Source organism: Triticum urartu, chromosome 1, assembly GCF_003073215.2.
Source record: "Triticum urartu cultivar G1812 chromosome 1, Tu2.1, whole genome shotgun sequence".
NCBI classification, from domain to species: Eukaryota; Viridiplantae; Streptophyta; class Magnoliopsida; order Poales; family Poaceae; genus Triticum; species Triticum urartu.
In genome coordinates this window covers 132,685,205-132,702,390 of record NC_053022.1, presented here as the reverse complement: position 1 = coordinate 132,702,390, position 17,186 = coordinate 132,685,205, and the positions used below count along the sequence as shown (strand labels likewise).

At 43.1% G+C, this 17,186-nt stretch overlaps 2 protein-coding genes across 3 annotated transcripts; both read right to left on the bottom strand.

Annotated features, from left to right (window-relative positions):
* Window positions 1-266: 266 nt before the first annotated feature.
* LOC125551644 (proteasome subunit beta type-7-B-like) lies at window positions 267-3,327 on the bottom strand. Its single transcript, XM_048714918.1, has 8 exons — window positions 3,167-3,327; window positions 2,717-2,858; window positions 2,176-2,317; window positions 1,900-2,066; window positions 1,715-1,819; window positions 1,464-1,562; window positions 625-715; window positions 267-538 (listed from the first exon to the last, which is right to left on the bottom strand). The coding sequence occupies exons 2-8, from the start codon at window positions 2,855-2,857 to the stop codon at window positions 465-467; spliced, it is 819 nt and encodes a 272-aa protein (XP_048570875.1). The 5' UTR covers window position 2,858; window positions 3,167-3,327; the 3' UTR covers window positions 267-464.
* Window positions 3,328-11,428: 8,101 nt separating this feature from the next.
* LOC125518313 (auxin-responsive protein IAA16-like) lies at window positions 11,429-13,300 on the bottom strand. Of its 2 annotated transcripts, none has more exons than XM_048683257.1 (6): window positions 12,935-13,300; window positions 12,767-12,842; window positions 12,245-12,504; window positions 11,997-12,132; window positions 11,810-11,873; window positions 11,429-11,724 (listed from the first exon to the last, which is right to left on the bottom strand). In XM_048683257.1, exons 1-6 carry the CDS (start codon window positions 13,026-13,028, stop codon window positions 11,680-11,682), a joined length of 675 nt encoding a protein of 224 aa, XP_048539214.1. In that variant the 5' UTR covers window positions 13,029-13,300; the 3' UTR covers window positions 11,429-11,679. The 2 variants fall into 2 exon arrangements, with proteins under 2 accessions (XP_048539214.1, XP_048539176.1); XM_048683219.1 differs by having other exon boundaries at window positions 12,245-12,507; window positions 12,935-13,268.
* Between the last annotated feature and the right edge of the window lie 3,886 nt (window positions 13,301-17,186).

Below are 17,186 nucleotides of genomic sequence, written 5' to 3'. Positions count from 1 at the left end.
CTAAGACAGTCCATCTCCAGGAAATCAATTTCAACATCCCATTTCGCCCGCCCGCCCGCAGAAGTCCTGGTTACTGCCACATGTTTTTCAGGTGTTATATGTAGCACCTAGCGCATTAACAATCGATTATACGACCCCATACTAGCCAATCTTCACGAACCGAGTTACAGTACACTGGCATTATGAACCTCCCACACAATTTGACTGGACTACTTGGTGATTTGAAATCAAGTTAACAAACATATCACACCTTTTGGTTGCCATAGTTAACCGGGAATATGAATTTTAGATTCATAGACGATAACACCAACAGCCCAGAGACAGTTTAACATAAAGGTCTGCATCAAATTCAGCAAGTACAACAAAATACATCCATTTTTCTGTTCTAGCACCCACGCTGAGAAAAAAGAAGAAACGGCGCAAATTTTTAGCATGACTACTTGACCGAGCGTAAGCACACAAGATCACTCTTCCATTGCATCACCATCAGCAACCTCTGGCTTCAGCTTCAGCTGCGTGATCTTTGTAGACAATACCTCTGCAAACAAGAGAAGGGATATCAAAAACTTCACATCGCTCAAGCATCACTATGTATGTAGCCTGTGACATTAATCAGTCACTTACCGGTATGCCCCTTGTTGAAGCTGTATCCCTTCGAGCTGACAAAAGTCCTTGGGTTTGGTAACTCGTGGTTTCTCAAGTACTCTGTGTTCCCCTGGAATTATTAACAAGAAACTAGATTAGCAAAGCAGTGAGGCTAAAAAATGCACACTATTAGTTCCAACTAAACTAATAATAGTATATATTCCAGCACTTTAATCAATGCTAATGCATTCAACTAGTACTTTCTGAATACAATAGGTAGCGACACCTGCCCTTAATTAACGAAACAACTGCGTATCCCTGCTAGTTATATACCCTGTCATCTTATAATTTTCCCAAAAACTCTAGCGCATGGTAGAAGAAACTATGCAGTGGCATAGATAATTATGTTGAGAATTTGACTTACTACTCCATCCTTTCCTAAATATAAGTCTTTTTAGAGATTAAACATGGACTACATACGGAGCAAAATGAGTGAATCTACACCCTAAACTACGTCTATATACATCCGTATGTAGTCGATACTGAAATCTCTAAAAAGACTTATATTTAGGAACAGAGGGAGTAGAATTTACAACGAGAAATGTATGTCAGCCATGTGCAATGAAGGACCAAAACAGGAAATACTCCCTCCGTTCCTAAATATAAGTCTTTTTAGAGATTACACTATAGACTACATACGGAGCAAAATGAATGAATCTACACTCTAAACTATGTATATATACATCCGTATGTAGTTTGTAGTGAAATCTTTAAAAAGACTTGTATTTAGGAACGGAGGGAGTATTTTGGCCGTGTTTGCAAACACTTATAGTGTTTGTCATCTCAGGTAACAGAACAAAAGTTACATAATTACATACCTTGGTTATCACACAAACATCCACGTTGCTGCCACTTCCCAAGTCATTGAAGATACCAGCACGGATTGCCTCAGCTACAAGTGCAATTCCCTCCTCCCTCTGCAGGATAAAGTAATCGGTTAGTACATATTGTAACAAAAAATGATACACAAAGAACAAGCACTGTGATCTGCTAAAGCAAAGTCACCACCCGTGCAATACCAAGATATCCACATAGTCAAGTGCATGAACTGTTGCGTTTGTTCACTTACTGTGAGGCCTTCTCTGTACTTCGACTCAAACACTGACATTGCAGCAAGGGATCCAGAACCCATCGTGGCAAAAGGAAGAGTATCGGTGGAGCCATGCGGATAAACCTGGGGATTCAAAAGTTATCAAAACTAGCCTGAATTTCTCTTATCAGAAGACCATCAAACAATTATACTCAGTTACTCACAGTGTGTAGATGTGGTCCAGTGACATCTACTCCGCCAAGAACGAGAGCAGCACTGACATGACCTTGGTAGTTAAAAAGATGTGTCTTCAGTAGTGTAAGAGCGGTTACAACTCTTGACTCACGGCTAGTAGCATAACGGTGAAGTTGTAGCTGGGAGCTGACCATATCTGGAGTAAAAGCACATATCATGACGTTTGTGTGATAGATTCTGAGAAAAATACGAGTAAACAAATGAAGATTGATTTGGTTTCTTTCTGTCAGTAACTTCTTTCTTACCTGTCACAGCCTCTGTGTCAGCAGCAGTTCCAGCACCGCAGCAATATATGTTTGGTGCCATAAAATGAATTTTCTCGCAGTTCTTATCAGCAACTATAGGACCCTCGGTTGCCCTTGTGTCTGCCCCAAGAACAACTCCATCCTAGATACAAAACATGGTTCATCAACCCCTTATTTTCAGTAATTTATTCATGGAGAAACCACAAAATGATGCCAGATTGAAGCCATATGGCTTGATTCTCCATCCATTGTCAGTTAGAAAGAACTACTGCGAGGGTCAGAGATTGGCATGCAAGCATCCATTAATTTTTGGCAAAACATACTCACTTACTCAAACGAAAATTTACCAGACAGAACATGGGAATGTGCTGCAACATAAGGTAAACAGATAATCTGAAGTAATTTCTCCCAGAGTCCGTCTAATTTGCAAAGAGTGTTGTCGTCAAGAAAATCTTAAGCGGTAGCTGGTAACATCACATACTAAACTGCCCCTCTGTTTCCAGCTTCAAAAGCGAGTAAGTGGAGAAGAGCAGTGGCTCACCGCAAACACGAGGCCGACGATGGTAGTCCCGGTCTTCCTGAACCCGGGCATCTTGAGGCCATTCTTCTCCAGCATGGCGTTCCTGCGGCACAGGTCGAAGCTGAAGCCGCCCTTGGTAGGGAGTTCCGTCGATCCGGCCATCCTGTGCCCACGCACACCACCAAACAGAAAACAAATCAAGATCGCGCCGAACCAGCCCCACCGAATCACCAGCAACCCGCGCCGTATCCCCGCTCCCCTGACCTAGGTGTCACACTACCGCCACAGTCGTCCCCGATCTAGCGCGCAACGGCCGAAACGAGACTAATCGGGAGGGGAAATCGCGACCGCGGAAACCCTAGAAACCCTTCTCGCGGCGATCTATTTGCGGCGGCGCAAGGGCGAACTGAGCTCGCAGAAGCGCACGTACTGAGCGATCGAGTGGCGGCAGCATCGGGGGCGGGGTCGTACCTGATCTCGGATCGTGAGTGAGTCGGAGGTGAGGAGGGGGGGCAGCTTGCTTCGTGTTCCTGTGCTTCGAGTTTCTTTTTGCGCTTCGGTAGGGGTATTTTCAGGAGTTGGAGTTGGATTGGGGGAGAAGAAAGGAAGGGACGGCGGCGCCAATATTCGTGCTGGGCTGGATGGAGATGGAATTGTTATCGGAGTAATAAATGTCCGGCCCATGTAATGTCGGCCTAATGGACTGTCGCACGTGGGCCTTTATGAGAGGGCGGTAGTTTGTTTTTTAGAGATAAGAGAGTGCGGTAGTAAGCGAAATCACTAATTAAGGAGTACTCGTTGCAAAGAACACTCCACTTTCCCAGGTCGCGACAAATGACGCACATGCAGCGCGCCACTTATCGCAACCTGGAAGTTTTCCCTTTTTTCATAGATCTGTTTATTCAAAACGTTTTATCTCTTAAACCGTGCGTTCAAATCTTGAACCGTTTTCACCGTTGAATTCCTCGCGTCGAGATCTTCAAAACTAGATCCCATGTTGATAGGTTTTGACGAACTTTTTTTTCACGAAAAAGCCGGATGAAAAAAACCGGGCGAAAAACCGGACCGGAAGCATGGTTTTTTTCCCTTTCCGAAAGAGGCACGTCCGTGCCTCTCGCGAAATCACAACCGTGTCTTTCGTGGAAGCAAAACCGTGACCCTCGTGGAAGTAAAAAAATTAAAAAACGCGTTTTTTTTCGTTTCCGAGAGGCACGGCCGTGACTCTCGCGAAAGCACAACCGTGACTCTCGCGAAAGAAAACAAACAGAAAACGCGTATTTTTTCCCTTTCTGAGAGGCACGGCCGTGACTTTCGCGAAAGCACAACCGTGCCTCTCGCGGAAGCAAAACCGTGACTCTCCTGAAAGAAAAAAAAATGCGTTTTGTTTTTCCCTTTTCAAGAGGCACGGCCGTGATGTAACATCCCAAATTTTCAATTTGGAATGTTATACATTAGGTCATCATGCATATCATATTTTATTTTGCTTTTGGTTTTGATCCTAGAAAATCCTAATCAACTCAAGGACCCACGGAGAGAGTTGGGGATTTCGTTATTTACATATTTGAGTTTTCTCAAATTATGTAAACAGGATCATTTGATTTTATTTATTTTATCATCAATTATTGCTATTACAAAAAAAATGAGAGAGGGAATAAAATGACTTTCCCAAAATATAGGGATATTGAGGATTTAATAAAAAAATCAAATAAGATTTATGTCGGAGTTTTTCGGTATTTTATTTGAATTTAGGAAAATGCGCATTTTTCAAAGTTGTAGTTTGGGCCCAGATAGATGTTCACTTTATCGGGCTTGATTTTAGAAACCCGGCAAAATTTATTTCGTGATTTTTGGAGTCCGTTTAGTATTTCTTTTTATTTTTCTTCCGAGCGGAATTATAAAAAAAAACGGGAACCGACTCCGGGCCGTACCCGGCCAGGAAACCGCCGGCCGGGGGGGGGGGGGCTTTATAAGCCGCCGCCCCGGGCCGAGAGAGCCAGCCCACCCCGCCGCCGAAACCCTAGCTAGCAGCCGCCCTAGCCGCCGCCCTAGCCGTCGTCGCCGCCGCCGGAGCGCGCGCCTTTCGAGGTTCACCGCCGCCTCGTTTTTCGTGCAGTTTTTTTTAGAAAAAAAAATTATGTTCGTCGTTTTTCTTTTTCGTCGGATTTTCCGCGGTTATTTTCTGATCGCGATTTCTGATCCGATTTTCGTTTTAGTATAACTTTTCGCTCGTTTATCGGAATCAGGCGATTCAAGCGCCTGGAGTTTCGTCTCGAAACCCTCTTTCCGAATAATCAACTTAAACAAGTTTTTGCTACTGTAAAATTTGCCCTAGATCCAGATTATTAGAACGAAGTTGTTTTCTTTCGCCGTTTGATTTCTTTTGCTTCGTTCGATTTGATTCTTTTTGCAAACCAGGATTCTTAAGTTGAACTTTCTGGTTAGATCTTCTATTTGTGTTTACCTGTGCATTAGATGAGTACTTATTGCCCTAGATCCAGATTACTAGAACGAAGTTGTTTTCTTTCGCCGTTTGATTTCTTTTGCTTCGTTCGATTTGATTCTTTTTGCAAACCAGGATTCTTAAGTTGAACTTTCTGGTTAGATCTTCTATTTGTGTTTACCTGTGCATTAGATGAGTACTTATTGCCCTAGATCCAGATTACTAGAACGAAGTTGTTTTCTTTCGCCGTTTGATTTCTTTTGCTTCGTTCGATTTGATTCTTTTTGCAAACCAGGATTCTTAAGTTGAACTTTCTGGTTAGATCTTCTATTTGTGTTTACCTGTGCATTAGATGAGTACTTATTGCCCTAGATCCAGATTACTAGAACGAAGTTGTTTTCTTTCGCCGTTTGATTTCTTTTGCTTCGTTCGATTTGATTCTTTTTGCAAACCAGGATTCTTAAGTTGAACTTTCTGGTTAGATCTTCTATTTGTGTTTACCTGTGCATTAGATGAGTACTTATTGCCCTAGATCCAGATTACTAGAACGAAGTTGTTTTCTTTCGCCGTTTGATTTCTTTTGCTTCGTTCGATTTGATTCTTTTTGCAAACCAGGATTCTTAAGTTGAACTTTCTGGTTAGATCTTCTATTTGTGTTTACCTGTGCATTAGATGAGTACTTATTGCCCTAGATCCAGATTACTAGAACGAAGTTGTTTTCTTTCGCCGTTTGATTTCTTTTGCTTCGTTCGATTTGATTCTTTTTGCAAACCAGGATTCTTAAGTTGAACTTTCTGGTTAGATCTTCTATTTGTGTTTACCTGTGCATTAGATGAGTACTTATTGCCCTAGATCCAGATTACTAGAACGAAGTTGTTTTCTTTCGCCGTTTGATTTCTTTTGCTTCGTTCGATTTGATTCTTTTTGCAAACCAGGATTCTTAAGTTGAACTTTCTGGTTAGATCTTCTATTTGTGTTTACCTGTGCATTAGATGAGTACTTATTGCCCTAGATCCAGATTACTAGAACGAAGTTGTTTTCTTTCGCCGTTTGATTTCTTTTGCTTCGTTCGATTTGATTCTTTTTGCAAACCAGGATTCTTAAGTTGAACTTTCTGGTTAGATCTTCTATTTGTGTTTACCTGTGCATTAGATGAGTACTTATTGCCCTAGATCCAGATTACTAGAACGAAGTTGTTTTCTTTCGCCGTTTGATTTCTTTTGCTTCGTTCGATTTGATTCTTTTTGCAAACCAGGATTCTTAAGTTGAACTTTCTGGTTAGATCTTCTATTTGTGTTTACCTGTGCATTAGATGAGTACTTATTGCCCTAGATCCAGATTACTAGAACGAAGTTGTTTTCTTTCGCCGTTTGATTTCTTTTGCTTCGTTCGATTTGATTCTTTTTGCAAACCAGGATTCTTAAGTTGAACTTTCTGGTTAGATCTTCTATTTGTGTTTACCTGTGCATTAGATGAGTACTTATTGCCCTAGATCCAGATTACTAGAACGAAGTTGTTTTCTTTCGCCGTTTGATTTCTTTTGCTTCGTTCGATTTGATTCTTTTTGCAAACCAGGATTCTTAAGTTGAACTTTCTGGTTAGATCTTCTATTTGTGTTTACCTGTGCATTAGATGAGTACTTATTGCCCTAGATCCAGATTACTAGAACGAAGTTGTTTTCTTTCGCCGTTTGATTTCTTTTGCTTCGTTCGATTTGATTCTTTTTGCAAACCAGGATTCTTAAGTTGAACTTTCTGGTTAGATCTTCTATTTGTGTTTACCTGTGCATTAGATGAGTACTTATTGCCCTAGATCCAGATTACTAGAACGAAGTTGTTTTCTTTCGCCGTTTGATTTCTTTTGCTTCGTTCGATTTGATTCTTTTTGCAAACCAGGATTCTTAAGTTGAACTTTCTGGTTAGATCTTCTATTTGTGTTTACCTGTGCATTAGATGAGTACTTATTGCCCTAGATCCAGATTACTAGAACGAAGTTGTTTTCTTTCGCCGTTTGATTTCTTTTGCTTCGTTCGATTTGATTCTTTTTGCAAACCAGGATTCTTAAGTTGAACTTTCTGGTTAGATCTTCTATTTGTGTTTACCTGTGCATTAGATGAGTACTTATTGTATGATTGTTGTTTGTCTGCGATAGAATACTCGGAGTGTGCCGCCTGTTACGTTGAATCTCTAGGTTTCGCGGATCATCAGCAAGGCAAGTAACACTTTGATCATACCTTTTCTACAACCCAGTTTTATTGCATTAGATCAATCCTCACACACTGCATGATTAGGATCTGATTAAATTATGGGATGGGAAGTAGATGAGGTAGTACCTATTACCTGTTATTATCAAACCTTTGGGAGTTACTTCTACGTTTGCTTATTATGCCATGCTATGCTAGTAGACATGGATTGGGTGAGTGATATCCATGACAGATGTGAGATTGTTAATTAATGATTTATCTAAGGTGGCAACCTAATACACATCTGGGTGGATTGAGGCACCTGGGGTTTCCAGGACTTGCCTGTTTTTATTGGACCGCCACCCAGACTCAAAGGGATCATGAGATTATTCATACTAGAAACTTTCGTGTGCAACCACAAGCCATTATGGGCTCTGGCATAGTTGACTAAGTTGTGCGAACTCTTACAGTGGTAGACTAGCAGATGTAGGGGATGTAGGTGGTACGGTCTACCCGATCGTAAGGTGCTAGCGCTTCTGAAAGACTATGTCTCGGTCATCCGTCTTCTCAAACACCCTGTAGTGCGAGAAACCAAACGGAGGCGATCGAGTCTTGTGGGGAAAAGTGCGCAAACCTCTGCAGAGTGTAATAAACTAATCATGGTTAACCGTGTCCCCGGTTAAGGAAAATCTTGAGTATCTAGTACCTGGATTTTCATGTGAATCTCAACATGTTACTCTAAATTAATTTTGATGGGTTTTAATGATGTTACTTAATTGGGATTGAGAATCCTGTCAACCATTCTCAATGTTTCACAACCACCATGATAGTAATAAATTTTATTCCTTTGAAGTAGGGAAAAACTGGATTTATGCAAAAACTATAACCATAGAGCTTTCCACCAGCCAAATATGCATATAGTATAGCTGTTGCATTCCATTATTCTCTATGTGTTACCTTGCCAGCATATTCCATGTGCTGACCCGTTTTCGGGCTGCAACGTTAATGTTGCAGACTTTTCAGACGACGATTAAGGAGTTTTTAGGTCGTGGTTCTATACTCAGTGATGCCGTTGGAGTTGATGGACTCACTTATCTTCCAAGCCTTCTGCTGTTATCATCACTAGATGGCCTTAAGCCATATTTATTGTAATAAGTTCTCTTTTAAGACACTCGATGTAATAAGTGTGTGATCGCTACTCTGTTATAAATCCTCCGAGTACTGTGTGGTGTCAGCATTACTGATCCAGGGATGACACCGGAGCACAGAGATCAGACTGTTTGAGGTCTGGTCGCTACACGTGACTCTCGCGAAAGTACAATCGTGCCTCTCGCGGAAGCAAAACCGTGACTCTCGCGAAAGAAAAAAAACAGAAAATGCGTTTTTTTTTTCATTTCCGAAAGGCACGGCCGTGACTCTTGCTAAAGCACAACCGTGCCTCTCGCGGAAGAAAACCATGACTTTCGCGAAAGGAAAAAAAAGAACACGCGTTTTTTTGCGCAAAAAAAATTCGAATTTTTTTTATCGAAAAGCTAAGAAAGACCGGGAGAAAACTAAAACGGCGGGACAAACCGAAAAAAAAACCGTTTAAAAAGCCGAAAACACGTGCGGAAAAAAAAAACAAAATCCGAAGGGAACGTCCAGAGCGCGACACGTGGCAAATGGCTGAGAGCGCGCCAAGTGACGCTGATCGTTGCGAGGCTCGCGAAGGAGCGCTCGTTAACTAGTTGCTCCCGGTAGTAAGCATTTGGTTTTTCTCGCGCCAGATTCTATTTGCTGTCCGCGTGCGTCGAATAGTCGCAGATTCCGAAATAACTAATTGAGGAGTACTTCTTCTAAAGATCACTTTCACCTTCCCAGACCGCAACAAGTAGCGTGTTGTATGTGCGCCACTTATTGCAACATGGGAATTTTCCCTTTTTTCGTAGATTCGTTTATTCAAAACGTTTTACCTCTTAAATCGTGTGTTCAAATCTCCCTAAGACCATGTCTCTCGCAGAAGCAAAAACGTGCATTTCACGGAAGTAAATCCATGCATCTCGCGAAAACGAAAAGAAAAAGGAAACAGGTTTTTTTGCGCAAAAAAATTGAATTTTTTTTTGTCCAAAAGCTAAAAAAGACGGGTGAAAAATCAAAATGCCAAAAAAACCCAAAAAAAACCATCTAACCACCCCAAGTGACCCTTGGGAGGCTCCGGAATGAATGCTCCTATATTAGTTGCTCTCCGCAGCTTCGCTTCAATGAGCGACGCGACATGGGCCGACCCATTTCGAGCGAGCAACTGGTTTCTGAACCTGTTTTTTCCCCTATTTTGTTTATTTACTATTTTTCTGGTTTTCTTCATGCTTTTTTATTTTCTGTTTCATTTTACCTTTCCTTTGCTTTCTCCCTTTTTCATAAATGTAAAAATTTCAAAAAATTACCAGAATTTAAAATTTTAGAAAATGTTCAAAATTTAAAATGTTTTCACATTTTCAGAAATTGTTCATGTGTTCACGAAATGGGTCACCGTGTTGGAGTTGCTTAAAAGCACAATACAGATCAAAATAGAAAATAGGCTATTAAAATGATCAGACCATTTATTTAATACATCAATGAACCACAACCAATATATCTTACTAATCAAATTTCAGACATCAGACACTAAAGAAAAACTAAATTAGCAACATATGCCATAATGTAAAATGGACCTTTTATTTCAAGTGAAAAAACTTATTTCATTTCCCATAAAAAAGCCTTTCTAGCAAACTTCCTAAAATGAGATTGTGGGTTCGAATGAATTGAACACGCATGTGACGTTTTTTTTTTGCAAGGAAACACACAAATGACATTGGTGGTGCACTTGCACGCGCCATTTACTCCTTGTGTTTAATGGCACATCTCCTTTGTAGGTTATCTACAAGTCTACGTACCGGGTCCGTACATGGTTTTACTAATAGAAACACAAAAATGCTACACTTACGGGCAATATACTGATGAATCTTACGGACTGCTCCCCACTAACCAATCCCACTCCCCCGCTGATTTCAAGGGTGGGTCTCGCTGCCGCCAGTTTCCATTTAAACATTGCCAGCTCAGTCCGTAGCTTACTTCCCGTGCCTTCTGTCCTTAAGTCTAGCAAAGTCCATAGAAACACTCTATGTGGGGAAAAAAAATAATGTAAGAGTTCTGTTGTTGGTTCTTTGGCTAGAAAGAAGAACCTCATAGTATAGCTTGGTTGCCCTGCAAGAATTTCATAAGAAAAATGTATTCCTTTATACGAAATTATTCCACTCATGTAGCCAGAAAAGTACTCCCTCTGTAAAGAAATATAAGAGTGTTTAGATATCTACTTATATTTTTTTACAGAGTGAGTATTATTGTAGTTTAAATCATCCCGATCCCTTAGATTCATGTAGAAATTGAGTCCCATAAAATCCTTTAAAGTTTTGAGTTTAAATGTGGTTGAAAATACCCGTGATTTTAAAAAATGTAAAGGGGAATTTGGCATGAAAATGTTTTTGTTCTTAATTAGCAAAAGAAGGACTACGTTGCCTCGGACTGGAGAAATTTTGATGCAAAGTACCTCGCGTTTTGTTCTAGAATTTGTAGAAAAAGGGAATGTGTTTATAGGAAACTAGTCCATTCTCTTTCCTTTTTATTTTTATTGGCGCAACTAATCCATTCCTATAGCGCCAAAAGTAGTACTCCCTCTGTAACTTAATATAAGAGCGTTTAGACTAGTACTTTAGTGATCTAAACGCTTTTATATTAGTTTACAGAGAGAGTATATGAGAAATTCCTGTATAATTTCATTTCAATTCTTCAGATCCCTATAAAATTCTTGTAGAACGTCGCATAAAATCCGTACTTCATATTTTTACTTCCTTTCACATGGTTGAAAAAGAAAATCCTTACTTGAGAGTTTAGAATTTCAAAAATATTTTGGCGCAGGGATCCAGCCCCGTGAGCTCGTTGCTCGCTGGCGCGCAACATGCCCGGAACTGTGGGTGCAGGCATCACGAGAAACTATGGCGCTAGCATTCATGATAACCCAGTTCAGCAAGCAACATCGCTGTATAGTACATGGGCACTGACCAAGATTCCCCCCTCACAGAGGCAGCAACAGTGGTCGATAAAAGCCAAACTTAGCATTCCTGCGCCGTTCCAAAAATCAACACCTTACGAGTTACGACACTGCACTAGATACATGATCCTAACAGTGCAAGTCAGGCCTGCTCGATGATAGCAACATGACACGATGATAGCCAAGAGATCCGGGAAATTTATACAGATCGATAGCAGAAAGTCTAGCTAGCTTGCAAAAAGGATAGAAAACATTCCGATCGAGAGCGACATATGTGTTCTCCCTAAATAAATGGCTCAGCACTCGGCCGCTCCCCTCTTCCGGCTCACCGCCGCTCGTAGCTGCCAACAACAAGGAGCGACAATAAGCAAGATGAATCAGCTTGAAGGATGTGGAGAAAGCATCAGCATTTGCAGTTGTACTGACCGAGGACGCGTTCAGATCCGAGCTCCGCAGCACGCGCAGCCTCTTCGCGGTGGCGATGAACATGCTGCAACAACGTCCAGAGATCGTCGTCAGTAAGTTCAGAACAAGAGGACAAATTTGTTTGTTTTGCGACTGAGACAGAAATCTCTCGCTTGGTTTGTTCAAGGGGAAGATCGATCGAACTCACTTCCATGGCACGTCCCCGACCAGCATCTGGTCGCCCTCGTCGTCCTCGTACACCAGAGTGTACTCGCCGCTGCCGTCCAGCAGCCCCGTGATCGCCGCAGGCTTCTCCCCCGCGCAGGAGCTCTCGTCCCTTTGAGCTGCGGCGCGAGCAGAGCGGACAGAGCAAAGTTAGCCAATGATCGACCAAAGCGCACGCAGGCACGCAGTTTCGCTCGTGGAACGGAAGTGCCGGTTTGCGTGTGCACGTACCGGCGAGGAGGCCCTGGAAGAGGTGGTCGACGGCGTCGGCGAGCTTGCCGTAGCTGCCGTGCGCCTTAAGGTCCACCTTCCGGCCGATGGGGACGCCGTCCATGTTGATCTTCACGAACCGGCCCTTGTAGATGCTGCCATCAGCCTTGCCGCCCGCGCCGTGGCGTGGCTCGGCGGCCGGCGGTTTGGACGAGGAAGCGAGGTTCCGCCGGAAGGAGCGTACCGGAGGCCACCCCACGACCGGAGCGGCGGCCGCCGGCCTGCTGCACGTTCCAGAGACAAGTAGAACATGGATCAGTAAAATCTTTAATCATGTTCCACTTGCACACATTGGCATCTCCACTAGTAGTACAGGTAACAGATAAATTATGGAGCTGCTGCTAGTGGCAGTGACAGTTTCTTGGAAGAAAAGGTGAAATTGGCCCGACAAGCACAAGGAACAGCAAGGTAAAATCTCATATTTACTCCAGCAGGTTGGAGGAACTACTCTACTATACCAAGGAAAACCAAACCAAACTAAACCTTGGCTTGGAGCCGTTGCTTCTTCCCTTTGCTCCAGCACCAGCAGCACCACGGCGGCCTCCCTTCCCCTCCAAGCCTGAGACGAACAGCAAAAGGCAAAGCATGAAGCTTCGAAGAAAGAAGAGGAATTAAGGAGCAAGAAGCAAGCATGCATGGCGCAGGAGCTACCTTCTTGGCCTGGTGATCCGGAGAAGTAGCCAGGCAGGCCGAGGCTCAGCTCAAGCCCCCTCTCTTCCTCATCCTTCGACCCGTTCCAAGCCATCTTTCTCTCTCCCCCCCTCTCTCTTTCAACCCTCTTTTGAAGAACTGGTTGCTAGACAGACACAGCAGCCTCACAAGTCACAGGAGCCAGCTCTCTCTCTCCCTCTCACTCTCTCTGTTGAGTCTGAAGCAGCAGGAAATGGGGAGCTATATATAGAGGGAGGACAAGCTGGTGCTGCGCCCGAGAAGCAGGCACAGACCGGAAAGGCCAAGCGAGGCTTGGAGAAGGGACAAGGATGGAGTACTACATTTCCACACACACACACTCTCTCTCTACTCTACAGAGTATCTGCACTCGATTGCTATCTCCACTCCTGATGCATCATTGCTCCTGCTCTGCCCCTCTCTCACACACACTCTCTCTCTCTGTAGCGGAGGAGAGAGAAGTATACGCCAACTCCTTCTGTCTTCGTATCTTTTTCATATGCTTCCATGAAAGATCACCTTTTGAAAATTCTGGCAGCCTTACTCTCTCTCTCTCTTCTCTTGCATGCATTGCCTTTTCCACTCTCTCTCTAGCGATGCAGTAAAGGAGCTGTAGGTGTGCAGTGCAGAGACGGGAATAAGCCAGGGAGGGATTCCAGGGCTGCGACAGAGCCCGGGAAAGGCAACGGGAGAAAGCATCTACGCTGCTCGCGCAGGAGGGCGCAGCAAGCAAAGCCAGCCAAGCACACAGACAAATCACACCCAATGCCCTCTGCCCCTCTCTCTCATCTTCAATTCTTGTCATAAGTTTTATGAGTTAAAAAAATACATGTTCCTAACCGTTTTGGGACGACCATTCTTCTACGGAGCATAGATGCATTTGGCAAGATAGTAGCCCGTCGTATACTCATGATCATTGACAAAATAGTTGCAAGATGGAGCTTCTCCGGCAACAAGTCTTTTGAACAATGGTTATCTCTAAAGGAAATTAAGGTCATTATAAGAGCCAAGCAATCCAAGGTATGAATGCCAAAATCCATAGATCCGCTGATGCAACTTGTTGAGTATATTGATTATTAGGAAAGACGAGATAGACTAGGATTTGTTCTGGCTTATCTTGCACTCCAAATTAATCATTGTACTTATATATATATATAGAGAGAGAGAAGCACTATTCTGATCCTGGGATCAGAATAGTTATTCGGATCATAGCTCGCCTTATAAGGAGGCGCGTAGGGATCAGAATAGTTATTCGGATCACAGCTCGCCTTATAAGGAGGCGCGTAGATCTTTCTGAACTCCACGAACTACCCCACCAGTCCCGGCTAAAAAAAAATCGGCCACGAGGCCACAACCACGACCCCCCCACCTCCCTCCGATCCCATCGTCGCCGATATCGCCATGGATCCACTCGCCCCGGCCTGGACTCTCCGTCGCCGGAGCCCCACTCGCCGCCGGCCCCGCCAACTGCGCGAGCCGCCCCCCTTAGCCCGGCCGTCACTCCCTGACGTCGACCCAGACGCATCTCCTGCCCCCTCGATCCATCCCCTTCCCCCTGACTCCCTCCCCTCCATAGCACCGCCGACCTCCCTCCACTGCGCCGCCAGGCTTCCTCCACTGCGCCACCGGCCTGCCTCCACTGTGCCCCCAGCTTCCCTGAGCCAAACGCGGCACCCACCACCACCAGGCGACCCCGCCGCCGCTCCTCCCTCAGCCGGTGACACCGCCGCCGCCCATCCCCAAGCAGGCGCCTCCGCGTCCGGCCCGGCCCTAGCCACAGACGCGTTGCAACCCCGACCCCAACCGGCGACACACCACACCCCGCCTCCAACAGATCGGGAGACATCGCCGCACCACCTCCCGAAGCACGTCGGGGGTCGTCGGATCTGGCAAGATCCTTCACCGCTCTTTACTCGCCGGTGACCACTTTCCATTTTCTTGGAATTGAAGTTCAGGTACAACAGAGGAAGAAAACTTCAGATAGTTCTTGCATATAAATTCAGAAGAATGTTGTTCATACAGTGATTCACTTTCCATTATAAATGTACGTACATGTTTATGCCTACGCACCACCGCTGCCTGCAACCCTCCTGACGCATTCGCTCAAATTTCCCATCGCTGGCGGTCGCAGCATCAATTGCGGCTGGATGGAGATGCAAAAATGGTCGTACGCACTAAAACAAATCCTCCCGACAGTCCGTCAGTAGCATAGGGTAATTCAGTTACTTGTTCTTGCAGATGCTAGAGTAATTTCCTTCGGTCCACACTGAGCAGAGGTCATGGCATCTATTTCTTATTTTTTCTGTATGAAAAATTATGAAAAGGAAGGAATGGTCTGGCTGGATGAGCAGTCCTAGTTGAGTTCTCCCTACGGATACTTAGAATTATATTTCCAAATATTAAGTTCCCTTTGATATTTGATTCCACCTTACAAGCAAGGATGCTCTAAAAATCGAACACGTGATGCTTGATACACCGCGACTCAAGTTCTCTGTTATTTCCTGTTGAAGGTCAGCAGCAGGGCACAAGGCACATCAGGACGGTTGCCCGGACCTGGCCTGTATCCATTCTGCCTCTGTCAGAACTGTGACGGCCATGTATCCGTCGAGCGTTGACTTTGTCTGTCCGTGAGCACCTCTTCCACACAATCAACCGCAGATACACGGATACACATGTACTCGTATACTTGTACTTCATAGCTTCTGACCTCTCTGAATTTGTGTGCATGTTTTTGGTGCATGTCATTGCATAGCTCCACCACTGAATTTGGAATTTCAGTCAATGCTTAAACTTGATAAAAAAGAGCAAGAAACAATGACAAATGATGTGTGTTTTTCAGGGAAGTGAGCTGAGAATTTAGATGTTCCTTTCACAATATTGAGGCCATCGATCAAGCTATTATATGGTCGTTAAAAACTAGTATGATGTTATGTATTTATGGTTGTAGGAAAGATGGTTTCTACGTCAAAAGTATGTGGTAGTTGTGTGTGCGTGTGCCCGCGCGCGCGTTTCTGTGTGTGGTTGTGTGATGGGTGTGTCCTTCTATTTTATTCATATGTAAAAAGGAAAAAAGGTCTCATATATGAGATAAGCAATTAGTTAAAAAATGTAATAATGAAAAAAATGTTATCCATGAAAATTCTCATATTCTTAAAATAAAGACCAAGAAGTTCAAGTAAAAAAAGAAGAATTTGATGTCTATTTAAAAATTGTGATTTTTCACGTGTCAAAAAGATTTTCAACCAAGAAGTTCAAAATATAATAATCAAGGAGTTCAATGTTTATAGAAAAATTGAACGACCTTGCTTCTTAAAAACAGGAACTTCAAATTAAAAATAGCAAAACAAGAAGTCCAAATTAACAAGATGGAGCTATTCAATGATTATAGGAAACTTGGATTTTTCTTGTTATTAAAGAATGGAAACAAGAAGTTCAAAATTTAAATAACGTAGTAGTTTGATCTATAAAAAAATAGAAAAATCCAAATCTGCTAACGGGAAGATCATAAGAAGTTCAAACAGAAAAATACAGAAGTTCAAAAGATAACAATGCACTTTGAAGTGAATATTTCACCGTTTCTAAAATAAAAAAACAAGAAGTTCAAATTCTAAAAATAAAGCCGTTCAAAAATCATAAAAAGGATTTTCATCGTTTCTAAATAAAAAATGGCACTTCGTTATTTATGAACAAGCCCTCCCACCCCCGTTGTGGCCATGCTTGACCCACGGCTTCTGGCCATCATCGCGGTCAATCCTCTGCCTTTAATATTTCTTCAAGACACACATTTTGAAAAAATGGAACCTGAAGATATTGGTTGTTCCGTCGGCCGAGCGGTGGATGCAACACACTCCATCACTGTCAAAAAATGGGTGCTCCCAGATACATAAATTTTCTCTTGCGTACGTGTATTTCTCTCAGGCAGAAAGAGAGAAGTTCATCCTAGCTACTGGGGGTCGTTCAATGTGTATACTAAAAGAAGGGGGGAACAACATGTGAGCATCAGTGTGTGGGTGTTGTTCTATTATGTCTCTCTCTGTGTGTGTGTGTGTGTAACTTTTGCACAAAAATAAACTCTAGAAGTTCACAAAACCCCGAAAAGCCTACAAGTTAAAAGACAAAACAATAGACAATTTTTTCCGTCTCTGAAACTAAACCAAGAAGTTCAAATTTAAGATACATAGCAGGGTCAATGTTTATAAGAAAATTAGAATTTTTTATATCTAAAGAAAAGCAA

Excerpts from the sequence above, each read along its gene's own strand:
- LOC125551644 (XM_048714918.1), bottom strand. The coding sequence starts at position 2,857 with ATGGCCGGATCGACGGAACTCCCTACCAAGGGCGGCTTCAGCTTCGAC. Across the intron at positions 2,067-2,175 it reads TGACACAGAGGCTGTGACAG|ATATGGTCAGCTCCCAGCTA; the intron begins GTAAGAAAGAAG and ends CTTTTACTCCAG. Across the intron at positions 539-624 it reads CTTCAACAAGGGGCATACCG|AGGTATTGTCTACAAAGATC; the intron begins GTAAGTGACTGA and ends TCTTGTTTGCAG.
- LOC125518313 (XM_048683219.1), bottom strand. The coding sequence starts at position 13,028 with ATGGCTTGGAACGGGTCGAAGGATGAGGAAGAGAGGGGGCTTGAGCTG. Across the intron at positions 12,843-12,934 it reads CGGATCACCAGGCCAAGAAG|GCTTGGAGGGGAAGGGAGGC; the intron begins GTAGCTCCTGCG and ends TGTTCGTCTCAG. Across the intron at positions 12,508-12,766 it reads AGCAACGGCTCCAAGCCAAG|CAGGCCGGCGGCCGCCGCTC; the intron begins GTTTAGTTTGGT and ends TGGAACGTGCAG.